This window comes from Sorex araneus, chromosome 1 (assembly GCF_027595985.1).
Source record: "Sorex araneus isolate mSorAra2 chromosome 1, mSorAra2.pri, whole genome shotgun sequence".
Lineage (NCBI taxonomy): Eukaryota > Metazoa > Chordata > Mammalia > Eulipotyphla > Soricidae > Sorex > Sorex araneus.
This window is the reverse complement of record NC_073302.1, coordinates 339,174,240-339,193,749: the sequence shown is the minus strand read 5'-3', so window position 1 is coordinate 339,193,749 and position 19,510 is coordinate 339,174,240. Positions and strand designations below refer to the sequence as shown.

The 19,510-nt window shown below is 50.0% G+C and overlaps 1 protein-coding gene across 1 annotated transcript; it reads right to left on the bottom strand.

Moving 5' to 3' along the window:
* Positions 1-406: 406 nt before the first annotated feature.
* Positions 407-10,224, bottom strand: GOT1L1 (glutamic-oxaloacetic transaminase 1 like 1). The gene is made up of 9 exons (XM_004606936.2): positions 10,110-10,224; positions 5,317-5,498; positions 3,302-3,413; positions 3,014-3,123; positions 2,696-2,788; positions 2,461-2,611; positions 1,899-2,064; positions 1,141-1,283; positions 407-591 (listed from the first exon to the last, which is right to left on the bottom strand). The coding sequence occupies exons 1-9, from the start codon at positions 10,222-10,224 to the stop codon at positions 407-409; spliced, it is 1,257 nt and encodes a 418-aa protein (XP_004606993.1).
* Between the last annotated feature and the right edge of the window lie 9,286 nt (positions 10,225-19,510).

Here is a 19,510-nt window from a genome sequence, read left to right as displayed (position 1 = left end):
ATTCCTGAGTGCAGAGCCAGGAGTGACCCAAAAAGCAAAAATAAATAAACTAATTAAAATTTTTAAAATAAGAGATATTCAATGCAGCAAGACATCTCCTTTTTAAAAAATTTTGTTAGTTTTGGGGGTCACACCTGGCAACTCTCCATATGTTGGTCAGGGGTGTTGCAATGAAGCTCACTCATGCAGGAGGCAAGGAATGTGCACTAGCCTTTGAGCTAGTCCTCAACCCTCCCCTCCTTTTCTGGGTCTTTTTTCTCTCTTTGCTAAGGCCATATCAATGAGAGAGAGAGAGAGACAGAGACAGAGACAGAGAAATGGGGAAGGAGAGGGAGAGGGAGATTTGCAGAGAAACCAGCAGTAATAATGAACAACTGGCACAGGACTTTTGCAGAGATTAAAGCCTTTATTCCAACCAGTAATGAGTACTTTCTGAAGACATTTGCTCTGAGTTCCTTATGAGCACGACAGCCTCATTGATGCTCTCCACGATGTAATCAATGTTGCTAGCATTGACACAGGTCAAATTAATGCGACCGTTCTTGGAAACGTAGATGTGCTTCTTTTTGATCAAATAATCCAGCTGTTGGTCTAGTGATAACCACAGGGTATCAGGCCTTGGGGACCACTTTGGGGACCTCTTAACCTAGGTTGGATTATGCAGGATAGGAAACGTCAACCTTTCTAGGGGTCCAGAGGGAACTATACTTTTTAGTAGGGGAGAGATTTAGGCAGTGCTGGCAGTGCTCAGGGGCTATTCGTAGCCCTGGGTAAAGGGATCATTTCTCATGGCACATCAAAGGAGATTTTAAAAGGTTTTAGCTTTCCTCAGGAAGGAAGAAGAAAATCTGGGCAAGCTAAGAATGCTTCGCCTGGGGCTGGAGCGATAGCACAGCGGGTAGGGCGTTTGCCTTGCACGTGGCTGACTCGGGTTCGATTCCATATGGACCATCCCATATGGTCCCCTGAGCACAGCCAGGAGTAATTCCTGAGCACAGAGCCAGGAGTAACCCTTGTGCATTGCTGGGTGTGACCCAAAGAGAAAAAAAAAAAAAAGAATGCTTCGCCTAAGCCAGCTAAATAAATTAGAATGCTCAAACGTGAGGTCACAAAGCAAGGGCTTCCCCACTAGAAGATTACCGTTGAGCCCCAGGTAACAATGGCTTCCCTTCTGGTCCGTGATGTGATCCCAGACCCCAGGGGTGCCCAGGAGCCGCAGCTTCTCCTTCACTTTTTCCTTGACCAGTATGATGTTCTCCACCATCTCACTCAGACTCTGTTTCCTGCCGAAGAAAGGGAAGTGAGAGGGGCTGGAGCGAGAGCACAGCGGGGAGGGTGTTTGCCTTGCACACAGCCAACCCGCTTCGATTCCTAGCATCCCATATGGTCCCCGAGCACTGCCAGGAGTGCATTCCTGAGTGCAGAGCCAGAAGTAACCCCTGTGCATCGCCGGGTGTGACCCAAAAAGCAAACAAACAAACAAAAAAAGGGAAGCAAGAAACTAGTGTGTGGGATGTCCCCTCTCTCCTAATTTCACACTCCCAAAGTCCCCAAGCAGAGCACCAAGGACCCTGCGTGGGTGGGGATCTGGATGGTTATGAATGGGAGACGGGTTTCAACTAGGCCAGTTGGGCTTTAGCTAGTCAAATTGGGCCTTGGTCAAAGGAGCAAGTCCCTGCCAACTTCCCAGGCACCTTCTGCCATCTGGGTCCGAGAAGATAGCCCCTGCTCAGTCAAGATTTGGCATGGCCAGTGTCCCGGGCACTGCCTTGAGTGCACAGGGATCGCCAGTCCATTGCTGAGTGACTAAGCAGACACACAAACTGGAAGAGGCACCTGGCAGACTCCTGCCGACCGGGAAGTCTGTTGGTGAGCAGAGGCCCAGCCCGCACCCTCACCATTCTCCACGCAGAGCGGAGTTGCTGAGGATGGAGGTGATGATGCGGGCGCCTGTGTTGGGCGGATTCAGCCACAAGGCCCGGGCGAGGCTCATCATTTGGGAGAGGACACACAGCAAGGCTTCGTTGCTGACTGTCACTGCGACCAGGACCCCTACGCCTTCGTCTGCAGGGGGAAAAGGAGCCTTGTTCTCCCTCTCCTTCACCAGCAGGAAAGTGCTCTGGGGTTCCGACTCCCACCTTGCAGAAGGGAAGGCGAACTGAACTCAGGGCGCTCACCCCAAGGAGGAAGGACCCTGAGGTCACTCAACCCTGCACTTGGATCTTTCAGCTCAGGAACCAGAGGCATCAAGGGCCCAGATGACTTCATCCGGATTACATTAGTCTCTGTTGGTATGAACTAAGGGGGCTTCACCTCTAGTTCCATGCTCTGCTCTTCTGCCTCCAACACGCTCTCTTTGGGGGGCTGGCTTGGCTCTCCCCAGAGGATGGGAGAAGCCAAATGCTTCCTCGGTGCCATGAGAGTGGTACCAACGCTTTTATCCTCCTGCCCAGAGCTTACCATAAATGCCAAAATTCCTGGACAGGAACTGGCTGCAGAAAAACTCAAAGCGATGACGCACAAAGTATTGTAAAAATCTAGTATCCTCTTCCAGGTCACCACTGAAGAAGCCTTGGGAGGGAATGTCAAAAAAGGGGAAGATGTTCTTGCTCTGTAGGGAAAAGGACAAAGAGCAAGTGAAGAGACAGGGGGAGGAGAGGGGAGGGGAGGGAGTCGGAGAAGCAATTGGGCTCACTTTCAGGATGGACATGAACTGCAGCCACTGAGTCTTGGTCATCGTTAAACTGCCGAAGTTCCCAAGCACACAGATACAGTCCTGAGGGGCCTCCTGCAGAGAAACCCCTCTCATCTCATCAGCACCCCCCACACACCGGGGCCCAGGGCATCGGGAAGGGAAGCTATTCTCAAAGTAAGGGCCAGAAAACCAAGGTCTAGAGAACGGCTTAGATGCCTGAAGGGGGACGAGGGGAGGAAGATAAAACCATAAAACCATGAGTGCCACGGGGTTGGGGGTGGGGGCAGGGAAGCAGAGGTTCTGAGCAAGGCTTTGGACCTCCACCGCACTGAAGATCAAGCTGGGGTCCATGCACAGCTGGCTGGCGTTCCAGAAGCAGTGCTCGTGAACGGTGAAGCCCATGTCCTTGAAGATGTGTCCATGGTGCTCTGTGGGAACACAATCACAGACACCCCCAACCTACAAGGCCACGGGGCGCTGCAGGCAGACACCCCGGAGAGCGTGCTTTAAGGGCCACTGGCTGGACCCCGGGGGAGCCCCAGGAGAGACTGGCTGGCTCACAGTCAGGAGGGGAAGGACACAGTGAGTATGTGTCCAGGTTCTCACCTTTCTGAGAAGAAATGATGTGAACTTCTTTAGACTTCTGGTGCCATATTTTGAGGAATGCGGCCCCAAGATGGAAGGCACCACTGTCCCCTACGGTGTGCAGCCCCCCTGCCTGCAGCGGGTGAGGGGGGAGAAACAAGCCTTTTCAGGAACAAGGGTAAGACCAATAGCACCCAGATGTAGATTTTCTTTTCTTTTTTTCATCATCTGGCAATGGTCAGGGGAATAAGCACGAGCCAGGATTCAAATCATTGTCCCGCCCCTAACTACATCAAGGCAAGTCACTTCTGTAAAATCTCTCTGGCCCATGAATCTGGCCCATTGCCTTTCTTGGGCTGGACTGATGGTAGCGTGAGGGGTAGCGTGCTGGCCTGGCATGCAGCTGACCCAGGTTCTATTCCCGGAGTCTCATGTGGGTCCCCTGAGGCCCCTCCAGTGGTGATCCCTGAGCACAGAGTCAGGAGTGAGTCCTGAGCCCTCCAAAGTGTCTGATTGTGTAGTTCCTGATTTCCACCGAGTCTTCCTTTTTGTTTGAATATTTTCTCCCCCAACCCCAGCCCCCTTCACAAAGAGACTGCCAGTTTAATGTAAGATAAGGAAAAATGTGGGACAGGAGCAATAATTTATTGGGAAGTCGCTTGCCTTGTACACAGCCAACATAGGTTTGATCCCTGGCTCCCCAAAAGACCCCTGAACACTGCCAGGAGTGACTCCTGAGTGCAGAGCCATAAGTAACCCCTGAGCACCACTGGGTGTGGCCCCAAACAAAAGCAAAGATAAGAAAAAATGTGGAGTCAGAGAGCAAACTCAAGGCACTGGAGTGCATTCTTTGCATGGCAGAAGCCCCAGGTTGATTCTATACTCTCCTAAGCAATGAGTTGAGAGTACCCGCCAGAACACTGCCAGGCATTCCCCTCACCAAAAATCATCATCATCATCATCATCATCATCATCATCATCATCATCATCATCATCATCATCATCATCCCATTGCTTATCGAATTTCTCGAGTAGTCTCAGTAACATCTCCATTCGTCCTAGCCCTGAGATTTTAGAAGCCTCTCTTTACTCGTCCTTTCCAGTGGTGCTGCATTGGAGGCTCTTTCAGGGTCAGGGGAATGAGACTCATCATTGTTACTGGTTTGGGCATATGAATATGCCATGGGGAGTTTGTGAGGCTCTCCCATGTGGGCAGGAAACTCTTGGTAGCTTGTCAGGCTCTCCCAGAGGGAGAACTAGGCTATAAGATGTCGCGCAGCCTTTGTGGCTGCGTGCTCTGGGAGCTTGGTTTTATAGACTCTGGATGTTGGCCATTGGTGGGATTACAATATTAATTACAATAATACTAATAAGTATTATTATTATTAATAATAATAATTGGGGAATATTTAACACTTGGGAGATATATACTCTTTTTTCTGCATGAAAAGATGAAGTATTGATCCTGCAAAAAGCAATATCTAGATTTATCCTTGGTTTAACTGTGAGATTGACCTCCACAGGTAATGGTCCCACGGGCTGCTGAGGGACTACACTGTGCCAGCCTCATGCACCAAAGCATCTGCTCCAGCCCATTTTGTTATCTCCCCAGATTTGATGAGACTCTTCTTACCTTGGGGAGGGGGTAAACTGGGGGCATTCGGGATACACTCAGTGGTGCTGGGGTTCATGTTGTGCCAGAGATAAAACTTGGACCCTTGAGCACTTAGGGCATGTGCTTCAGCCCTGGATCTCTCTCCCCAGTCCAGTGAGATTCTTTATAAATTGGAGCTAATTTGAACACTGGCTGCCTGAAACTCAATCATGAATAACTTTGTAGCTCAGAGCATCTCGATTAAAATAAAAAGAAAACAAATTCATTGGAGCTCATTCTAACATCCATAGGAAAAATTAAATTCAATCACAAGCAGCAAATGAGTCATCAGTCTGTAATGGAGGGTTTGCATACTTAGTCCCTCCTTCCTTCAATATCAGGTGTCTGTTGGGGGCCGGGGACAGGGCGGGGGGCTTCTCACCCTATTCTCCTTGATGACCGAGCTGTACTTTCCAAAGAGGAGACTCAGGGAGGCGTGGATGAATGACTTCATGCCCATCTCAGGCAAGTACTCGTAGTTGAGGGATGGATCTCGTGACAGCTGCTGTCGGATCTTGGGTACCACGGGAGAGACCCAGGGGAGGCCTTGCTCTGTGAGGCAGACTGTGAGGGAAAGCAGAGAGAGTCCTTCCTTCCTAGGCCTAACGCCCAAGCTGGCCTCCACAAGCCATCTGCAAATCATGCGGTTCTGGCTTTCTTTTTTTTCAGTGTAGGAGTACCGCTATTTATTCAGCCATTGATTAAGCTGATTGAATTGGGCATGAACTCCACATTACTTTCATTTAAAAATTTTTTTTAGAGATGAACCAAGAGCCGCGGCACGAGAAGCAGAGCCTCCCGCCTACTGACTGTGATCCTGAGGTCTCCTAACCCATTTTGGCACCAGAGCAGATTCTTGCAGCCATGCATTTTGACTGCGAACTGAACTACAACCTCGTGCAGCCCGGGGAGGGGTTTTTTTTCCCTCTCCACCCCATTTTTCTGAGCGAAAATGGCGGCAGCGGCAGCAGCCACGCGGTGAGAGCCACCCTCTAAGACCCCTCCACCAGGAGGTAGGACTTTCTTTAGTGACGTAGCCTGTAGGTGATCCTGGGAGGGGAGGTGTTCCCGGCGCGCCTTCCGCCCAGAGATGAACCAAGAGCCGCGGCACGAGAAGCAGAGCCTCCCGCCTACTGACTGTGATCCTGAGGTCTCCTAACCCATTTTGGCACCAGAGCAGATTCTTGCAGCCATGCATTTTGACTGCGAACTGAACTACAACCTCGTGCAGCCCGGGGAGGGATTTTTTTCCCTCTCCACCCCATTTTTCTGAGCGAAAATGGCGGCAGCGGCAGCAGCCACGCGGTGAGAGCCACCCTCTAAGACCCCTCCACCAGGAGGTAGGACTTTCTTTAGTGACGTAGCCTGTAGGTGATCCTGGGAGGGGAGGTGTTCCCGGCGCGCCTTCCGCCCAGAGATGAACCAAGAGCCGCGGCACGAGAAGCAGAGCCTCCCGCCTACTGACTGTGATCCTGAGGTCTCCTAACCCATTTTGGCACCAGAGCAGATTCTTGCAGCCATGCATTTTGACTGCGAACTGAACTACAACCTCGTGCAGCCCGGGGAGGGATTTTTTTCCCTCTCCACCCCATTTTTCTGAGCGAAAATGGCGGCAGCGGCAGCAGCCACGCGGTGAGAGCCACCCTCTAAGACCCCTCCACCAGGAGGTAGGACTTTCTTTAGTGACGTAGCCTGTAGGTGATCCTGGGAGGGGAGGTGTTCCCGGCGCGCCTTCCGCCCAGAGATGAACCAAGAGCCGCGGCACGAGAAGCAGAGCCCCCCGCCTACTGACTGTGATCCTGAGGTCTCCTAACCCATTTTGGCACCAGAGCAGATTCTTGCAGCCATGCATTTTGACTGCGAACTGAACTACAACCTCGTGCAGCCCGGGGAGGGGTTTTTTTCCCTCTCCACCCCATTTTTCTGAGCGAAAATGGCGGCAGCGGCAGCAGCCACGCGGTGAGAGCCACCCTCTAAGACCCCTCCACCAGGAGGTAGGACTTTCTTTAGTGACGTAGCCTGTAGGTGATCCTGGGAGGGGAGGTGTTCCCGGCGCGCCTTCCGCCCAGAGATGAACCAAGAGCCGCGGCACGAGAAGCAGAGCCTCCCGCCTACTGACTGTGATCCTGAGGTCTCCTAACCCATTTTGGCACCAGAGCAGATTCTTGCAGCCATGCATTTTGACTGCGAACTGAACTACAACCTCGTGCAGCCCGGGGAGGGGTTTTTTTCCCTCTCCACCCCATTTTTCTGAGCGAAAATGGCGGCAGCGGCAGCAGCCACGCGGTGAGAGCCACCCTCTAAGACCCCTCCACCAGGAGGTAGGACTTTCTTTAGTGACGTAGCCTGTAGGTGATCCTGGGAGGGGAGGTGTTCCCGGCGCGCCTTCCGCCCAGAGATGAACCAAGAGCCGCGGCACGAGAAGCAGAGCCCCCCGCCTACTGACTGTGATCCTGAGGTCTCCTAACCCATTTTGGCACCAGAGCAGATTCTTGCAGCCATGCATTTTGACTGCGAACTGAACTACAACCTCGTGCAGCCCGGGGAGGGGTTTTTTTCCCTCTCCACCCCATTTTTCTGAGCGAAAATGGCGGCAGCGGCAGCAGCCACGCGGTGAGAGCCACCCTCTAAGACCCCTCCACCAGGAGGTAGGACTTTCTTTAGTGACGTAGCCTGTAGGTGATCCTGGGAGGGGAGGTGTTCCCGGCGCGCCTTCCGCCCAGAGATGAACCAAGAGCCGCGGCACGAGAAGCAGAGCCTCCCGCCTACTGACTGTGATCCTGAGGTCTCCTAACCCATTTTGGCACCAGAGCAGATTCTTGCAGCCATGCATTTTGACTGCGAACTGAACTACAACCTCGTGCAGCCCGGGGAGGGGTTTTTTTCCCTCTCCACCCCATTTTTCTGAGCGAAAATGGCGGCAGCGGCAGCAGCCACGCGGTGAGAGCCACCCTCTAAGACCCCTCCACCAGGAGGTAGGACTTTCTTTAGTGACGTAGCCTGTAGGTGATCCTGGGAGGGGAGGTGTTCCCGGCGCGCCTTCCGCCCAGAGATGAACCAAGAGCCGCGGCACGAGAAGCAGAGCCCCCCGCCTACTGACTGTGATCCTGAGGTCTCCTAACCCATTTTGGCACCAGAGCAGATTCTTGCAGCCATGCATTTTGACTGCGAACTGAACTACAACCTCGTGCAGCCCGGGGAGGGGTTTTTTTCCCTCTCCACCCCATTTTTCTGAGCGAAAATGGCGGCAGCGGCAGCAGCCACGCGGTGAGAGCCACCCTCTAAGACCCCTCCACCAGGAGGTAGGACTTTCTTTAGTGACGTAGCCTGTAGGTGATCCTGGGAGGGGAGGTGTTCCCGGCGCGCCTTCCGCCCAGAGATGAACCAAGAGCCGCGGCACGAGAAGCAGAGCCTCCCGCCTACTGACTGTGATCCTGAGGTCTCCTAACCCATTTTGGCACCAGAGCAGATTCTTGCAGCCATGCATTTTGAATGCGAACTGAGCTAAAGTATTAGAAACCCAAAACCGCGCGGCCGCTATCGCGGCCGCGCGGACTCAAAGTCTTCACTTTTACCAAGGAAGAGAAATTATTAGATGATGCTTATTCAGCAGGCCTGATTGTTGGGGAAAATTTCCAATCAACAATAGTGAGTTCTGTATGGAAATATGAAATGTACTCAATATATAGAGAGAATAATGGGAATATCATCAACTACTTAGATGGGGGTGGGGTGGGAGGGGGGTGTATTGGGGTTCTTGGTTGTGGAACGGGTGCACTGGTGAAGGGATGGTGGTTTAATCAGTATTTGACTGTGACTTAAACCTGAAAGCTTTGTATTTTTTTTGTTTTCACGGTGGTTCAATAAAATATTTCTTTAAAAAAAAAAAAAAAAAAAAAAAAAAAAAAAAAAAAATTTTTTTTAATTGAATATCCATGAGATAGGCCATTACAAAGCTGTTCACGATTGGGTTTCAGTCATTTGACGATCTAGCACCCATCTCTCCACCCATGTACATTTCCCACCACAATGTCCCCTATTTCCCTCCCACCACCCCCCCCGCCCCCACCCCCAGCCTCCCTCTGCGGGGGGGCACATTCCTTCAGCTCTCTCTCCTTTTCCTTTGTGCATTATGATTTCGTTCTGTCTTAAGACTTGGGAAGTCATCCATGATAAGACATTTTTCCTTTTTAACCTCCATTTATAAAACAACAATATGCCAGTGGTCAGTGTGTGCAGTGTTCACTTGTTTTGAAAACTAGACAACTGGAATCTCTTCCGTTTCCAGGGACTACAGCAAACCACAGCATGTTGGCTTTCAGCAAGGCATCCCAGCACCCATGGCACTACTCGCCCTCCAGTAGCCTCGCCTTGTTTGTCTTGTTTGTCGCTGTGTGTCTTTGTTTGCTCGGTGCTCCACCCTGGAGAGGCCTGTCTTCTCTCTGGAACACATATTTCCCCCCACCCTTTCTCTTTCCTCACATATTTCTTTTTCTTTTTTTTTTAAGTAAAACAGGTTTTATTTGGAGGGTTTTAAGGTGTGGAGGGAGAGAGGGTGAAAGAGAGAGTAACATGCTCAAGAGAGAACACGGGCTTCTCCAAGGGCAGAGAGAGCCCCCCCCCCCCGCCCACATCCCAGCACTAGACACGAAAGCATGAAAGTTCACATCTCAAGAGGGGAGATGCCCGCGACACATGTGCTCAGGCGACACATGTGCTCGGCCGCGTGGGCACAAGCAGCACATGACTCTGGCAGCATATGCATGCCTCTCACATATTTCTAAGCAAGTTTCATTCCATTAAAAACTACCTTGCTTCACAAAAAGCAAAGCCAAAGTGCTGACTGGCAGCCACTCAGAAATTGGGGACAGGTAGGGGCAGAGGAGAAGAGCGCCTCCGATACAGAGTCCAGGCAGAGCCCCAGGCAGAGGGACGGGGGAGCTCTCACTCTGACCAAATCCCTAAATCCCCAGGTGGGGCCCAATGTCCCAGGACATCCTGGCCTCAAGCACCAACTCTCTGCTCTTTTCCTCAGGCGGCAGTTCTGTAAGGAAGCATACCTCTCCACTTGGGGGTCTTGAGCTGCCCCCAATCCCTCTGCAGCCGGGGAACACGGCTCCCTACTGGCGTTAAAGTTATACTGCGCCTGAAACTCCCACACTACTCGGCCTTTACCTCGAAAGGACAGAAATATTTTTTTCGGGTGCTCATCCTGTTTGTAGACCTTTAACAAGCTGCCCTCCAGCTTCTGGGCGAAGGGCACATCTTCGAAGACAGAAAGAGTGGGCATCACTCAGCTCAAAGTGGAGCCACGTGGGCTGGGGGGCTCCTCTGAGCAGGAGTGAGGGGGCACCTGCAGAGGTTCCAGATGAGTGGTCACCACAGCAACAGAACCCAAGAGCTCCGAGTGTCCGCGGCAGTCCTCCTGAAGGACGAGTGAATCCGCTGAGAGTAGGCTGGGAATGCCAGGCCCTTCTCCCCAATTCAGTGACCCAAGACTGCCAATCCAACAGAAGAGTCAGCCAGCCTCCTTGGGGAGAGAGTGAGGCAGAGTGCCATGTGGTTTCTCCTTGGGGGGCGGGGAGAACAAGAGAGATCATTCAAAAAGCTTCTCAGCTCAGCAGGAGGGTTTGTTCCGGACCGTGCTTGCCTTGCATGTGGCCAGCTTGAGTCTGATGCCCAGGGCCACATATGGTTCCTAGCAGGAGTGTCTCCCAAGTGCATCCTCACTAGTGACCCCTGGGCAGTGATTGGTGTGGTCCCCAAATAAAAACAAACAAAAATTTCTCCTTTCAATTTGGTCTCAGATCCAGATTTTTTTTCAACTGAGGTTAGTGTTTCAATTCATTTTATGAGTGTTCGATAAATACTTTATGAAAAGTTACAAAGCCAATATCATGTTTGCAAAGTACAGCAAGAAAAATTGATATTCTAAAACATAAATTTTTGTGATAAATGGGCAAAGAAATATTCAGCATCTAGTACCATGCTGTGTGTTAAGAGTGCAAAGGTGTTAAGGAAAGCTGGGCTACCGGACAGACAAGGGCTAGTGTGTGCGTGTGTCAGAGGCTCCAGGTGACCGCCAGCACTGCGTGACCCACTGAACAGTGCCCTGAAAATAACCCAAAAGATGCTTGGGATGGATGAACATAAATTTAAGAATTCCCTTGGGGCTGGAGCAATAACACAGAGGGGAGGGCGTTTGCCTTGCATGCGGCTGACCCAGGTTCGATTCCCAGCATCCCATATGGTCCCCTGAGCACCACCAGGAGTAATTCCTGAGTACATGAGCCACGAATGACCCCTGTGTACTTGCCGGGTGTGACCCCAAAAAGAAAAAAGAAAAAAAGAATTTCCCAAATTTCTGACTCTCATCGGATCCAGATTTTAAAACGAAGGAAAGGAAGTCCGTCTTCTTCCGTGATTATTTTAGTAGAGTCCAGTGTGGGAGCTGTTCCACACCTGGCACACCCTGCAGTCCCTCAATCCTGCCAGGAGTGATCCCCGAGCACAGGGCCAGGAGTTTAGCCCTGAGCACAGCCAGACAAACCAGGCCAAGGGGACCGTGTTTAGAAGTAGTGGCATTTGCGGCTCAGAGAGCCAGACCAATTTTGTCGTTGTTGTTACCCAAAGCAGTGGTTTTCAACCACTGGTCCACAGACTGATGCCAGGCCACAAGGGCAGAGCCGTTTAAACCAAGTCTAGCCCCTGGCCAGTATGCAGGTCACGGGCCAGAGGAAGAAAAAGAACACTGACCCAGGGCCAATATTTGTGCGTTTGTTTTCAGTGTCAGGGCGGGGCTGGCCATCAGGAGCAGGGTCAAGGCAGAGGCCAAAGGGGCAAAGGACGTGTTTCTTTTCCTTGTCCTTCTTTCTCTCTGGGAGGGGGCACATCCGGCAGTGCTCAGGGCTCTTTCCTGCTCAGTTCTCGGGGCCACGCCTGGGGATGCTCAGGGGACCGAAGGTGCTGAGGATGCAGTATGCGAAGGGTGCGCTTGGGCACACTGAATCATCTCTCTGGCCCTTTTCCTTTCTCTTCCATTTAAAATAAAATAGTTTGGGGGCTGGAGCGATAGCACAGCAGGTAGGGCATTTGCCTTGCACGCGGCCAACCCGGGTTCAAATCCCAGCACCCCATATGGTCCCCTGAGCACCACCAGGGGTAATTCCTGAGTAATTCCTGAGTGCATGAGCCAGGAATGACCCCTGTGCATTGCCGGGTGTGACCCAAAAAGCAAAATAAATAAATAAATAAATAAATAAAAATAAAATAAAATAAAATAGTTTGGTGATTTTATGGCCACCTTTGGGGTCTAGCCCAGGTGTCCTTCGTAGCTGCAGGCCAATCTCGAGGTCCCCTTTGACTTTCTCTGCAGACCTCCCCACCCCCTCCCAGCAACAGGAGCCTCTGCCGGCCAGCCTACGAGAAGCATGGCGACCCTCTGCCTTGGAGGTCTTCTGCGGCTCTGCTTATCCTCCAGGGCACACGCCCAGCTCAGACCAAGGCTGTCTGTGTCCCTTCCTCTTCCCGACCCTGCTGCCCTCTCTGCCATCCAGGTTCCTCTGCCGGCAACCCCAGCCACACCCCGTGTGCCCCAATCCCCGACTGGAGCTGTGCTTCCGGGAGACCTTGTCTGAAACAAATGATTACAGAAGGATCCCTATTATTGTAGAAAACGTGAACGCTGAGACGCCCCCAGATTAGCGTTGTTTCCTTCCTACCATGATGAACATGCTGTGGTGGAGGGTCCCCGCCTAGCTTCTTTTCTGTGAAGTTCATGCTTTGAGAGAATTGCCAATATCCCCATGGGTGTAATTCCCAACCTGCTGGCTTCACTTCACATTTCAGCTGTGAACATTTAGCATGTGTGTAAATTAGAATGTTTATGCTGCAAGTAATTTAAAGAAAAAGAAGCCACCCAAACTGGCTTGAGCAAGGAAGGGAATTTCTTTTTCTTTCTTTCTTTCTTTCTTTCTTTCTTTCTTTCTTTCTTTCTTTCTTTCTTTCTTTCTTTCTTTCTTTCTTTCTTTCTTTCTTTCTTTCTTTCTTTCTTTCTTTCTTTCTTTCTTTCTCTCTTTCTTTCTTTCTTTCTTTCTTTCTTTCTTTTTTTAATTGAGGGCATTTGCCTTGTACTCGGCAGATCCAGGTTGGATTCCTCCGTCCCTCTTGTAGAGCCCGGCAAGCTACCGAGAGTATCCCACCAGCACAGTAGAACTTGGCAAGCTACCCATGGCGTATTTGATATGCCAAAAACAGTAACAAATCTCACAATGGAGACATTACCGGTACCCACTCAAGCAAATAGATGAGCAATGGGATGACAGTGATACAGTGATTAATTGAGTACTATGAGACACAGTTACAAAGCTTTCATGATTGAGTTTCAGTCACACAATGATCAAACACCCATCCCTCCACCTGTGTACATTTTCCACCACCAATAACCCCAGTATCCCTCCTGCCATACCCACCCAACCCCACCCTCTGCCTCTATGGCAGACAATTTCTTTCTGACTCTCTCTACTTTGGGGCATATGGTTTGCAATACAGATACTGAGAGGCTATCACGTTTGGTCCTTTGTCTACTTTCAGCACACATCTCCCTCCTGAGCGATCTCTCCAACCATTATTGACTTCTCTATCCCAGCTGCCTTCTCCCCCAGCTCATGAGGCAGGCTTCCAACCATGGAACAATCTTCCTGGCCCTTTCCTCCTGCAGTGTTCGAGTGTCCCCTTCCCTAACTTATCCTTGCCCCATTCCAGGAGCAAGCTTCCAAACAGTTCTCTTGCTCTTCATTTCTATTGCCATTAAGGCTTAAACATCCACTTAAATATATATATATATATATACATATATATATATAAAGAGAGAGAGTGAGAGAGAACATTACGAAGTAATTCATGATTGAATTTCAATCATATAGTATTCCAACACCCATCCCTCCATGCCAGTGTAAACAGGGGTTAGGAAGACTGGTCAATGGTTGGAACTAACCACAAGTGTGTGGCAGGCTGAGGGTAGGTAAGATAGAGAAGAGGGCTGGAGCAATAGCAGAGTAGGACATTTGCCTTGCACACAGCCGACCCAGATTTGATTCCCAGCATCCCACATGGTCCCCTGAGCACCGCTAGGAGTTATTCCTGAGTGCAGAGCCAGGGGTTAACCCCTGTGCATCGCCAGGTGTGACTCAAAAAGAAAAAAAAATAGAGAAGAGACCAGTATGGCAATAATAGCTGGCAATGATCACGCTGGACAAGATCTGAGGGTTACAAGTAGGTAAGAGATATTCTTTATAAACTTTTAGTATCAATACTGCAAACTGCAGTGCTAAACATCCATTGTTTGTGGTTCCAAGTGCTCTCCCCGCTGCAGTGGGAAGCAAGAAAGGTTTTTCTGTGCCACTCCAGGCTATGTGGACTGTCAGCAGAGGGGAGGGAATTGAGGGGCCATTGACTCATGCCAGGAGCTCTGCCTGGAACAGCTCAGCCCAAAACTGTGCCTGGAGAGGCCAGAGAGAGAGTACAGGAGTTAAGGCACTTGCCTTCCATGCAGCAGACCCCAGTGTGATCCCAAGGGTCCCCCAAGAACCACCAGGAGTGATTGCTGAGTACAGAACCAGGAGTAAGCCCTGAGCACAGCAGGAGAAAGTGACCTTTCCTCCCCCAAAATATGGGCTTGGATGTTTGTGGCCCCAAGTTCGAAGCTCCTCACCAGCTGGATACAAATGTAGTTATCATAAGTAGAATCAGTCTTTTCCCACAGAGCGCAGGGCACTGGCTCTCAGTGATCGCCCATCATTTCCCGCCAGCCAGGTTGGTGAGGACATTTCACGTGACTCTACAAATTACATTTTCACCCTCATCCAGTCCACGCCCTCCCTGATATCTACTCAGATGGCCACTTGGATCCAGCATTTCCTCACTGGCACCAGTGTCGACAGCCAGTCTTGGGAGCCGAGGTTAGTCACGCAAAGCCTCTAACGGCACCAGCTCCAGCCTCCCATCATGGGCCGGTGATACTCAACCTCCGCTGGAAATAGTTTCAGCCACTCCGACTCGCCACCCTTCTTGGCCACAGGGCTCAGGTGTGATTCCACCAACAGAACCTCATGGAGCACTGGGTGGGGATGGGGCTTTGGTATCAGGCACTCTTTGGAGCTTTCCTGCCAACTGTGCATCTCAACTCTTCCCAAGCACCTATATGGCTCTAGGTTTAAAACCTCGCCATCCAGTGTATGCTCTTTGGGTTTTTCTGTTTGATGTTTTTTGTTTTTTTGCTTTTTGAGTCATACCTGGCAATGCTCAGAGGTTACTCCTAGTTCTAAACTCAGAAATTACTCCTGGTGGTGCTGGGGGACCATGTGGAATGCTGGGAATCAAACCCAGGTCGGCCACATGCAAGGCAAATGCCCTACCTGCTGTGCTATGGCTCTAGCCCCAGCGTATGCACTTTGAAAGGGGAATCACACATGATATAGAATTGTCCTAGTGTATGGATATATTCATTAAATTACATCAATGAGCATGGTTCTCGGACCTTAACGAAGCTAAAGAAGTTATTTTTTAAAAAAGATCCGATTGGCTATAGAGTCAAAGCCACTGAATTCTTGAAAAGTCTCTGGAAATAAATTCACATTTGAAAAAATTAAAGCTTTAAGGTTTTTGCCCCCACCTCCCAAATTGCAAGCCCATAAGATGCCAGTCTGATACTCTCTGATCCTCACTAAAATAAAATCACCCCCTGCAGGACAATTTTCCCATCCCTACTCTTAGACTCAGTCAAGGAACACAAAGGAGATTCCTGAAGGGGGTCAAGAGAGGGAAGGCCACTAGCGGGGTCTGCGCTCCCGCCATCCCCAGGGACACAAGTCAAAACACGGCTGCACTTACACGTGAGGCAGGGCTACAGTGTGTCCTGCTCCCCCTCCCCACCTCTGAGTGAACAGGGACTTGGTGGCAGTTTTCCTTCCAGCTGTGGATATGGGGTGACTGGAGCAGCGGTTAAATGTATGTGAGGCCTCCAGGCCTCTGTATCAGAAAGAGCCACTTTCAAATCAAGAGAAATGCACCTACCCACAGGCCTGAGCTCTGGATGGATTTTGGATGTGGCTTTGTGGTGTTCCCTTGGGTGACAACAAAGTGGATTTAGGGGCTGGAGCAATAGTACAGGGGTAAGGAAGCCACCCTTGGTTCTAACCCAGCACCCCATATGGTTCCCTGAAACTTCACTTACAGGCTCTGCACTTAGAAGTAACCCTGAGTGTAGAGCCTTATAATAAGCCCTGAGTATCATAAAGTGTGGCAAAGAGGAAGGAAGGAGGGAGGGAGGGAGGGAGGAAGGAAGGAAGGAAGGAAGGAAGGAAGGAAGGAAGGAAGGAAGGAAGGAAGGAAGGAAGGAAGGAAGGAAGGAAGGAAGGAAGGAAGGAAGGAAGGAAGGAAGGAAAGAAGGAAGGAAGGAAGGAAGGAAGGAAGGAAGGAAGGAAGGAAGGAAGGAAGGAAGGAAGGAAGGAAGGAAGGAAGGAAGGAAGGATTGTCTGTTGCAGATGGAATACTGCTTTACATTAGGTGAAACAACACAGATTCAGAGAAATTTTTTAAGAGTTGGGGTCATGAGCTGGCAAAAGATTCAAGAAAGTGGTTTTTCACTAAGTCTTCAAGAAAAGACTCTGAGTTTTTCACTTGTTTTGTTTTGGGACCACACACTATCCCTCCGGGTGCCTGTGCCGTGCTAAGGACCCACCCTGGGGCTCCAGCATACAAACCAAGCACTCAGGCCCTTCCAACAACCTCCCTAAGGCCCCCAGGGAGGGAAAACAAAACCTTTCTTACTCACACTGGTAACAAATCCCAGCACATTTCCTAACTTTGAGTCTTGGTGCTTGTCTGAGATGGCATGTGGCTGGCCATCAAGAGTCGGGCTGGAGCTAAGGAGAAGCGACTTCCTTTACCCTCTAGCTTTGGAGGTTTTAGAAAACATACCTTATGTTTCCAGAAGCTCTGGCCCCCAAGTGTAGGTTCAGAAAACTGACAGCAGTTGCATGCAAAGTCAAAAGAACTTCATCTGAGACTGGCCCTTATCTCTGCTGAGATGTGACCCCAGTGCCGCACGTGTGCGGCCTCACCGCAGCTGCACGAGCATGATCCCAGAGGCCAGCTAAACTACGTTTGGTACCGGCAGCTTCTTGCAGAAATGTCTCTAGACTATGAACTAAGCCTCGGGCCCCATGTCTGCTCAGGAGGAGAAAGGTTTTTCTCTCTAGCCTTTTCCTTGCCGGGGGCGTAGGGCATGGCAACCGCCAGCTTATGAGGACCACTAATGAGAGGTACAAGCTTGCAATGATTCAATTTCTGCCAGAAATTTCCCTGGACTTAGTAAAATACAGAAATCCAAAACCTCATATCTCTTCAGGTCTGATTCTAGGCGGAAATTCCAAACAATAATAGCGAGTTCTCTGTTGAAATATTGAATTTAACCAAAGTAAAGAGAAAGTAAAGTGAAATTTATCAGTTACATAGGTGGGGGGAGGTGCTGGGGGTGCTGGGTGGTGGGAGGTGTACTGGGGTTTTTTTGGTGGTGGAATATGTGCACTGGTGAAGGGATGGTTGTTTGAGCATTGCAAAATTGAGACTTAAGCCTGAAAGCTTTGTAATTTTCCACATGGTGACTCAATAAAAATATTTAAAAAAAGGAACTTCATCTGATTCAAGCATCTGATTGCTGTCAGTATCAGGTTGAGCTTTGAGTTTCGAAATACAGAAACTAACTCTGTTGATGACTGAAGCATAAAGAGGTCTAACTGGAAGGAGATTTGGTAGATCACATGATTGGTCAAGAGGTCTGGGGTCCATAGAAGGAAAGAAGTGAGAATACCACAGCTGAACAGTGGATTCCTTCCCCCTCCCCCCCTCCATCCCCCAGTGCCTGGAGATCCCCTGAGTGCACTGCCAGGTGGGATTCCTTAGCACAGAGCCAGGAATTCACCCTGATAACCACTGAGTATGACCGGAACCTGCCCCCACCCACATACATACACCAGAGAAAAAGAGAAAGACTGGAAAGAGGGGCGAGCTCCCCAGCTGGGTGTGTGTGCAAGGCCCTTGACAACAGAGCAGAATCATCGTCAACAACAAGAATGAGACACTCTATGGGGATGAAGCGATAGCACAGCGGGTAGGGCATTTGCCTTGCACGGGGCCAATCTGGGTTCGATTCCCAGCATCCCATATGGTCCCCCGAGTACCGCCAGGAGTGATTCCTGAGTGCATGAGCCAGGAGTAACCCCTGTGCATCGCCAGGTATGACCCAAAAAAAAAAGAATGAGACACTCTACAATCACTGCCATGCTCCCATAGGACCCACTACTCAGTCAAACATCACCCAGAAATTAATTTGTTGAAAACCTCAGGTATGGGGTTTTTTGTAAGTGAAATCTCCAACATTCACCTCCTCGGGGATGGACTACCTCCCCCCACCTCCCTGTACTCTCGGAAGGCTGGTGGTCATGCCCACCCTCCAAAGCTGCCAGTCAGTTAAGAATTTAACTCCAACTGTATCACACCATTGAAAAGTTTGGACAACCTGACCACATGGCTGAGATTTTGACTGCGCAACATCTCAAACTCTATAACATTGATAAACCAGGAGCAGCACGCCAGATTGGATGGGATATAATGTAGAAAGCAACCAATCTTTTTTTTTTTGCTTCTTGGGTCACACCTGGCGATACACAGGGGTTGTCCTGGCTCTGCACTCGGGAATTACCACTGGCAGTGCTCCGGGGACCATATGGGATGCTGGGAATTGAACCCGAGTCAGCCGCGTGCAAGGCAAACGCCCTACCCGCTGTGCTATCGCTCCAGCCCCAGAAAACAACCGATCTTGATTAACAAAATATAAACACAGAAGGCCTAACCTGTAACAACATTTTAGTAATCTCTTATACAAGGGCTTAAGGTCTCCATGATGAAAGAAAATAATCTTCACTAACTTTCTTCTAGGAAACATTCTTTTTTATCCTTTTAGCAAATCATTTATAACAAGCAATGTAAAATAAATTATTGAAGGTCTGCTATGGGGCAGTCTCAAGGGGTGGTTGGGAAAACTGGAAATAATGGTGGTAAGAAGGTGCAATGGTAGTGGAACTGGTGTTGGAATATTGAATGTTTGTAACTAATGACTTTATTAGGTAATTTTTTAAAAAACAAAAGAGTGAAAATGCTGGAAGGTCGGATTACTATATGTCAACTATATATCACTGTATCACACTGTACCACTGTCATCCCATTGCTCATCAATTTGCTGGAGCAGGTGCCAGTAACGTCTCCATTCGTCCCTGCCATGTGCTAGTGTAGCCTGATGGCATATTGGCGGCTCCTTCAGAATCAGGGGAATGAGGACCATTGTTGTTACTGTTTTTAGCATATTGAATATGCCATGGGTAGCTTGTCAGGTTCTGCCGTGCAGGTGGGATACTCTCGGTAGATTGCTGGGCTCTCTGAGAGGGATGGAGAGAGGGGCTTCTAATCACCTTTACAGGTGTTCCCAGTCTACCAAATGTAAGCTTTTGGTCGACTGG